At 39.5% G+C, this 8,872-nt stretch overlaps 1 protein-coding gene across 1 annotated transcript in view; it reads left to right on the top strand.

The window, feature by feature from the left end:
* The window catches only part of sept5a (septin 5a), a 26,477-nt gene extending 18,184 nt beyond the window's left edge, over positions 1-8,293 (top strand). The window contains exons 3-12 of the mRNA XM_037680957.1: positions 2,014-2,104; positions 3,111-3,197; positions 4,663-4,786; positions 4,863-4,997; positions 5,074-5,191; positions 5,274-5,375; positions 6,033-6,129; positions 6,244-6,379; positions 6,474-6,576; positions 7,295-8,293. Of these exons, the coding sequence (XP_037536885.1) occupies positions 2,014-2,104; positions 3,111-3,197; positions 4,663-4,786; positions 4,863-4,997; positions 5,074-5,191; positions 5,274-5,375; positions 6,033-6,129; positions 6,244-6,379; positions 6,474-6,576; positions 7,295-7,354 (1,053 nt within the window). The 3' untranslated portion in view covers positions 7,355-8,293. The remainder of the gene's footprint in view (positions 1-2,013; positions 2,105-3,110; positions 3,198-4,662; positions 4,787-4,862; positions 4,998-5,073; positions 5,192-5,273; positions 5,376-6,032; positions 6,130-6,243; positions 6,380-6,473; positions 6,577-7,294) is intronic.
* Positions 8,294-8,872: the final 579 nt, after the last annotated feature.

Below are 8,872 nucleotides of genomic sequence, written 5' to 3'. Positions count from 1 at the left end.
TGTTTTAAACCCTTCCCACACTCTTGCAATATTCTAAACAATGTTTCTAAACTCTAAACGCTCTAAAAGAGCACAGCATGTCATGATTTCAGCTCTCTGCCTCCTGCTGCACTCTGCCAGCGCTCTTGGCCACGCCCCCTTCGCCGCTGCAGAGTGGCGACATGACACCCTGCAGGAGGAAGCTTGCTAAATAATTTAAAATAATTTATTTTAAATAAAAATTCATGCCGATCGCGCGGCTCATCTATCAGTCAGCCAATTGTGTGTCATGTTCAATCTTAATTTGAAAAACGGCGATAGAGCGAGTCCACGAAAAACGAACCATGAAGTAGCGAGGGACTACTGTATAATGTAAAACTGATAGACATGTGAATGTTTTTAAAACTGCGTCCACCTGAACTGCTGAAATGTTTTGTGATAGCAGCAGTCCATTTTGTTCAAACTAGCTGTTCAGTACAAATGAATCTTGATTCCTTCAGACTGAAGCCATTCAAAGAGCTATGTACAAGTAAGATGCTGATTGTTTTTGGTGCTTCCAAAGAACCACATCTCCAGCAAAACAGTGATTTATTTTTACCGTAAGACATAGTTTTCCTGAAAACATCACATGAAAAGTTGTGGATTATCCCCTTTGTTTTGCTGTTCTGTGTTAAATTCAACACTCCCTAAGTTTTATTAGTACTTCGCACACCGCCTAGAATTTAAAAATCATGTTTGCTTAAAACATACTTCGAGCATTTGCAGGATTTCTGCCCAATAAGACCAAAAACAACACACCACGTTTCATAGGACGCCACAAAAAAAAAAAAAAAAAAAGCAACAGAACCACAAAAAGATGTTGATAAGTCAGCGCAGCTGCAGGATTAGGCAACACGAGTTCTTTAAACTGCTCGTCATGTGACGCCGCTTTGTGCTCAGACAGAAACTGTACGCTTGAGTGGCACACGAGCATGAAGAGATGTCTGGATTTGAATCTGGATTCAGTCAAATCTCAAAGTACAGATGAGAACCAAAGAAGCTTTCTTCAGTTTTTTTCTTTTACTAAAGCTCTGAGGACAATGAGAAGAATTCACCTGGTTCTTGCCAGTTTCTGCAGCAGAGGAACTGGTTTCTACAGACACAATGTGTGTTTATTTGAAGCCAATAACTCAAAAGAGCTAAACGTTTCCTATTCTTCTTTCATTTATGCACCTGGAGTCATTCAAACTGTAAAAAAAATACAACCCAACATATGAGCTATTTAACATCTAATACAAACTAAATACAGATGTGGAAACACACTCATAAACTAATTAAATGAACAATAACTTAATTCAAAGTATTATCATTTTCATCCAAGTATGGATTGGTTTAATAAAGGACTCCTAATTAACTTAAATTTAGCCTTAAATCAAGTTAAATGTTATCATTCTTTTAATCCAACATTACCTTTTACTGATTTTATTTTGAGCAATTTCAGTAACTAAATGTAGAATGTTTGTCTAAAATAAGTAATTTAAAAAAGTAGATTACAAAAAGTAAATGTGCTCCATAACTATATACAGTATTTATATAATATACATAATTTTTTACAGGTTTTAGGATAATAGTTTTGATGTATTCCAGATTAAAATTAAGGGTTTTCTCAAGATAACAACCATCAGTGGAAATTATCAGCTATTTCTTCTAATTTAATCTTTCAAAAGCTATTTTATGTTAACAAATTAACACTTTGGCCTTGTCAGAAACTATTTTAGTTTTCTCAAACAACTTTCTGAAATCCAAAGTTTGTCAGCCAAACAGTAAAAATAATAAACTACAAATAAAGTTGTTTCAAGTTTATTGGAAACAAATCTTCACAAATGCAGAACTGTAGCTAGAAATTGTTTCCTCTTCTCGGAATGATGAAAGATAAAACCTTTAATCTGCTTTTCCAGTTGTTTGAGTAATCATCTGCTTTGGGGCAATAATTGTCTTTTTTGTAGTTTTAAACTAACACTTGTGTGTTATTCTTTTTCCATTTTATGGTTCCAGGAGAAGCAGTATGTGGGCTTCGCCACTCTGCCCAACCAGGTCCACAGGAAGTCCGTAAAGAAGGGTTTCGATTTCACGCTGATGGTGGCAGGTCGGTTTCCTTGTTAAAAACAACAACTCATGAACATGTTGATCAGTTCTCATCCAATCAACAGGTTACTGTCCCCAGTCACTGAGCACAAAGGGGGAATTAGAAATACCCGTCCACCCATTCACCTGTGTGTGAATGTTGTGAGCGCGATAACTTGAAAATAAGGACTTCCATTTTGGTGCATGGCTGCATCTAAGTGTACGAAAGAATCCTATCAAAAACTGGGTTTCCAAGATGGCAGCTGCCATATACAGTATATATGTAAATTTGGTGAATTGGATATCTTTAAAAAATAAGCAACAGACCAACTTCCTTTTTGGTGTGTGGCTGTATCTAGACGTGAAAAAGGTTCCTTTTGAAAATTGGGTTGCTACGTCAAAATCCAAGATGGTCGCCACCATATATATTTATATGTAAACCAGCCAGCCCGATCATTTGAGGCAATTATGCTTTTATAAAGCTTAAAAATGTAGTTTCCTTAAATGATTGGGGTGGCTGATAATTAACCTAAGAGGGCCAAGTCCACCATTGGCCGCCCCCAGGCCACACCATTGGTGGTGGATAACATGGCTCCGTACACTCGCCAGGATCTGTCACTCTGTGCCGCCTCGTACACAAAAAATACAAATAAAAACGACCTCTGTTCTTCCACACAGTGAAACGCCACTGGAATATCAAAAAAACATTAAGGTTTACTTGTTATCACTTCCAGTCCAGAAAAACACTCCTCTAGAAAACTACAAACATTCAGTCAAACGCCTCAGTGATGAAGGACATCGGTGTACCAACTATTAAAACTCATGTTGTTTAAAAAAACTGCTTTTATGACGTTCATAGTGACGAATTAAACATAAAACTTTTCAGAGGTTAAAGATTGATTCTGGGGCTGCATGTAATTTACATCTGAGTGTTCAAAAGAAAATGGCAGCTCAGCCGGTTTGAACTGTGTTTGTGTTTTATTATAACTGTGTTAATCGTGTTATATCTGTGTGTGTTCATGTTGCAGGGGAGTCTGGGATGGGAAAATCCACTTTGGTCAACAGCCTGTTCCTCACAGACCTCTACAAAGACAGAAAGTTACTGAACGCTGAGGGTGAGTCTAAGTTATTTTTTACCATTCAATGTTTTAGCTTCATTATGGTTCAATGTTACAGTTTTTTATTTGATGGGTTGGGAGCAAGTTTAGTGTCACAAGGTTTGTAGGAGTTTCTAAACAAGCTTTCTTTAAATCAAATGCTTATTTTCAGAAAATGAGGTGGTTCTTGCAAATGTAAAGTCATATAATGTCTAAAATTCATAACAGTACTATTAAAGATGATGAGAACTAATCATCTGGCTCCATTTGAGCCCGTTTCATAAAGTTCTGCTTGTGTCGGTTGGATCTCATGACTCGGGACAGATTTCAACTGAACATTCAGAAAGAAATCATTGGATGGACTTCAACAACAGATTAACCTTTGGAGTCAACTGAGCTTAAAAACACAAAATGGCTATAACTCTGCCATTTTTTATTTATTTATTTTTTTTACAAATATTTATCTAAAATTTGGTGTGGTAGTAGCAGAGACTGATCTACATCACCTAATCAGGTCTATCAGGTCTCTCTTGTAAATGAGTCCTCGAGGCTCAATGGGATTTACCTGTATAAATAAAGGTTGATTGATAATCTGAGTGCTCCACATTGTGCAAAGTCTTTGCTTAAACCGTTGCATTTGTCTGTCTGGATGGATTTTAATGAAACTCTAAGAAAGTGCGTCCAGGGTAAACATCTACATTTGATTAAACTTTGGAATCAACCCCAATTCAAGATGGCAGTCACAGCTGATGGAGCTTATCCAACGTAAAAATGGCTGCAACTTAGTCAGCTTTACAAATATTGAGCTAAAAATGGGTGACTGATAGTCACCGAGAGTCATCTTCAACATGTAACTTCTTCTTCTTTCGGCTTTTCCCTCTTCAGGGGTTGCCACACCAAGTCATCCTCCTCCATTTCACTCTGTCCTCACTCCAACTACCTTCATGTCCTCTCTAACTGCATCCATATATCTCCTCTTTGACTTTTTTTCTGGCAGCTGCATTTCTAACATTCTTCTACCAGTATACCCACTGTCCCTCCTCTGGACATGTCCAGACCATCTCAGTTTGTCCTCTCTAACTTTATCTCCCAGCTGTTCAACATGTGCTGTACCTCTGATGATCTCATTCCTAATCTTATCCATCCTTGTCACTCCTAAGGAGAACCTCAACATATCAATTTCTGCCACTTCCAGTTCTTTCTCCTGTCTTTTTGTCAATGCCACTGTCTCCAGACCATACAACAGAGCTGGTCTCACCACTGTCTTGTAAACTTTTCCTTTGACCTTTGCTGACACCCTTTTGTTTCAAATCACTCCTGAAATTTTTCTGCATCCACTCCATCCAGCCTGGACTCTCTTCTTCACCTCTTTACCCCACTCCCCACTTTCCTGGACAGTGGACCTCAAGTACTTGAAGTCCACGTCTTCAACTCATAGGTCTTTAACTTCATCTGTTATTTTCTTTGCGTCGATGCTTTGCAGAACGCATTAACCAAACCGTAGAGATCATCAAACACACTGTAGACATCGAGGAGAAAGGAGTGAAGCTCAAGCTGACCATCGTGGACACGCCGGGATTCGGAGACGCCGTCAACAACAACGAGTGGTGAGTTAAAACCCTCGCCGGTCTGATGTCGGCTGATTTATACGCTGAGCTCTACTTATTTGTGTGTGTGTCCTAGCTGGAAGCCGATCACGGACTATATAGATCAGCAGTTTGAGCAGTACTTCAGGGACGAGAGCGGGCTGAACAGAAAGAACATTCAGGACAATAGAGTCCACTGCTGCCTCTACTTCATACCTCCATTTGGGCATGGGTAAAGATGCACACGCACACTAATGCGGTGTCTAATCACACACCAGGAGAAGCTCATCCCGGCTTTCCATCCACAGGCTGCGTCCGGTGGATGTCGAGTTCATGAAGGCTCTGCATGAAAAAGTGAACATAATTCCTCTCATTGCCAAAGCCGACTGCCTCACGCCCACCGAGATCAAAAAGCTTAAAGACCGGGTGAGCCGAAGACCCACAGGTTTGTTCGAAGCTCAGTAGAGAAATTTCTGACCCGCCTTCGTGTTTTTGTGTCGTCTGTCAGATACGAGAGGAGATAGACAAGTTTGGGATCAAGGTGTACCAGTTCCCTGAATGTGACTCTGATGAGGATGAGGAGTTTAAACAACTTGACAAAGAGCTGAAGGTGAGTCTGCTCTGCTGTTTGGACCAGTCTGAACATTTAGAGCCATGTGCAGCGCTGACGATGACAGCACACCAAATTTCAGATGAATATCTGTAAGATTGTTGCTGTGGCAGCCACCTTGAAGTGGGTTGACTCCAAAACAATCAGTTTTTAGATGCACATCCGATGATTACGATCTGAAACTTAATGGTTTATGAGATATTTTGCTAACAGACAGTCAGAATTGACTCAGAGTAGATGTCAATCATCAATTAGTTATCAGAGCTCAAGTTGGGGATGACTCTCAGCTACTAATGCAAGAAAATTTTTGTTTATCTGTACAACTGGTTGATTTTTTTTTGTGCATTTTTTGTGTTTGCAAAGGTTGCTTAGCTGTGGCAGCCATCTTGAAACGGGTTGTCCTTTGTAACCACCGCCACAAGCCAGCATTTATCACCCAGGGCCAATAAATGCTGGCTTGTAATGTGAATCTGCCTTGAAAGTGTGAGAAAATAGACAGCAAGCTTGTTTTTTTATGTTTTTGTTTTTTTTAAGAATCGCAGCTGTGCTCTTGAGTTACTATCGAACTATGTGAATGTGCAGCGGCACGCTCAGTCAGCTGTGCTCGGGCAGATAGAGGTTCAAAGAAACAACTTGTCTTCATGTGTCTGAGTGCAGGAGTGCACGCCGTTCGCTGTGATCGGCAGTAATACAGTGGTGGAGGCCAGAGGTCAGAGGGTGAGAGGAAGACTGTACCCCTGGGGGATTGTTGAAGGTATGTTTTTAAATTGTGCATCCATTCAGCTCCCATTATTATGAATACAAAGTACGCACATTACGCATGTTGTAACATGAACTATTGAGTAATTGAATGTGTTTCTGCGCTTAGTGGAAAATCAGTCCCACTGTGACTTTGTGAAACTGAGGAACATGCTCATCCGTTCACACATGCACGACCTCAAAGACGTCACCTGCGACGTCCACTATGAAAACTACAGAGCGCAGTGCATCCAGGAGATGACCAGGTTTGTGTGTGCAAGCAAGCGAGTCTCAGAATGGATGAGGATCGGTTAGCACAAATGACGCCTGCCTCACCTCTCCTCTTCCTCACCTCCCCAGTAAACTGGCTCAGGACAACCGGATGGAGAGCCCCATCCCCATCCTGCCGCTCTCCACTCCAGATGTGGACACTGAGAAGCTCATCAAGATGAAAGACGAGGAAGTACGAAGAACCAGACAATGTTTAGTTTTCATTTTGCCGAGTCAGCATTGACCCAATTATGTTCCCATTTATAAGTTTGTTTGAGCATCTGGTGCAATCTAACTACATCTGTATACTTTGTGAGCATTCATCAAAACATTTAGATAAAACAGGAATGATTAGGCATGTCTTTTGAGTTTTGTAACTTTAAATTTATTTTTTACAGTATAATTCCCCCAAAATACATAACGACCTTTTCAGTTCCTTCAAAAACATTGTTCTTTTTAAATCCACATCAGCAAGCCTACTCTGTTTTTGTCTTCTTATGCTACTCTTAGCTTTTAGCTACTATTCTGCTTCTTTTTGCAACAGTATTGTTTTGAGTTTAGCTTTTGCTTCTGTTTTGCTAAAGTTAGCTTCAGCATTTGTTTAGCTACTTTTAGCTACTGTTTTCCTCATTTTGGCATGTTTTTCCAGTTTTAGCTACCCATATAATTGTAGATTTGCTTAGCTAATTTTAGCTAACGTTTTGCAAATCATAACATCTTTTTTGCTGCTTTTAAGTTCTGTTTTGATGATTTTGGTTTTTAGTTCTTGTTTAGCATCTGCTCTTCTTGTTTTCCCTTTAAACAGTTTAAACTTAAATTTCAGTGAAGTTGAGTAAAATGCAGTTTGTTTGATTTATTTATGATCTGAAGCCACAGTTTTGTGTGACTTTCCTTCCTTTCTCTCTGTGCAGCTGAGGAGGATGCAGGAGATGCTGAACAAGATGCAGCAGCAGATGCACGACAAGGACTAGTGATGCTAGCGGTGCTGAAGCTGCGGCGCCACCTGCTGTTTCTGCCCCCATCAACTGCGAGACCTTCAGCCCTGGGTGGTGGCAACTCTTAACTGCATTTCTCTTCAGTTTGGTGCTTCGTTTTGTGTGTCTGCCTGGAGGTGGATTATTTCTCTGAATATTTCTGTTTTCCCATTTTGAGCCCTTTGCTGTTGTATTAACACAAGGAATATAAATTTAAATAACTCCTCAGTATATCTTAATTTATAACGCAGTGCTAAGCATTTTCAATATGATGTGAGGGTGTGTTTTGTAAAGAAATATAGGTTGACAATTAGAATTGAACATTATTGTTTTCTATTGTGTGTGTTTGATATATGAGTGTTTAATATAAATTTACCTTCCATAACATTCCCATTGACCTCATAAAGGTGCCACGGTAACATTTATTTAATTAAAAGTCCACGTAAGCTTATCATTTGTTCAGAAACTTCTAAATTCCTCAGACATTACCTGTCAAAACATCGTCTCTGAATATTTCAATGGGCTGAACTGGAAATGCTTTTTCTGTGAGTGAAGAGCCTCTGACCAAGAAAGAGACAGGATTTGTGCATTATTGGGTGCATGTGAAAGCATGCGGTCAGTCCTTAAATCTGCTGAAAGCTGTGGGCCTATTTTTACTGCTTTACAGCTGGATCCTTGTTTTTGTATTAAATGCACTTTGCTTTGTTGCATCTACAGGATGGAAATAACAAGGAGCAAAAAAGCACAGTGTCTGTGATTCTGTTTTGAATTTATCTCATTTGAAGTGACTTATGCCATAGAAGTTGTTAAACCTACATGTGTGTTAGGATCGCAGCGTGCGTGTGTGCGTGTGTGTATATATGTGTATGCGTGTGCTGATGCTGACGACCTGTACATACATTTGCCTGAAGGCTGTGAGCTCAGTCTGTGTCCCATTTGCAAAAAGTTAATAAAAAAAACCTTGTCTTCTTGTCAGCTTGCCTTCTTATTGTTCCTGGAACGTGAGTCATGTGAACGCAGGACAACGTCCTCTTCCTGTCCATCATGTCCCTGCAGCAGAACCCAGAGCTGCAGCTTCTGCAGGAACACGATGTGCTGATGCACATTTATCTCCTGCAGCCATTCTTTCCTCGCACAGCTGACAGCATCTTCTTCCTGCTGATCGTAAGTGGAATAAGAAGCACAAGTTTCTTCAGAACAAATAAAAATATGAATGCTCTATATTCATTAAAACTGTTAGCATAAAAAATAAGTGAGAGCACTTGATGGTTTGAGTGCACTACTGTTAGTATACAATGATGCAAATTAAAAGATTTCATTATGCAAATTTGCGCTTTTCAGCAATAATGACTTTGCTGCAAGGATAAATCTATTTTGTATTTACTTCAATTTTGCTGGGAAACTTGAACTATCCTATTTTCCCTAAATGTCTTAAAGTCATAATACCATATATACATTAATTACTGTAAATAACCTGAATGTAAAAAAAACCCATTAAATATGCTGGAATATAGA

This window comes from Nematolebias whitei, chromosome 8, assembly GCF_014905685.2.
Source record: "Nematolebias whitei isolate Nwh7 chromosome 8, NemWhi1, whole genome shotgun sequence".
In the NCBI taxonomy this organism is placed as follows: Eukaryota; Metazoa; Chordata; class Actinopteri; order Cyprinodontiformes; family Rivulidae; genus Nematolebias; species Nematolebias whitei.
Note: the sequence above shows the minus strand (reverse complement) of the source record. Positions and strands in the feature narration are given on the sequence as shown.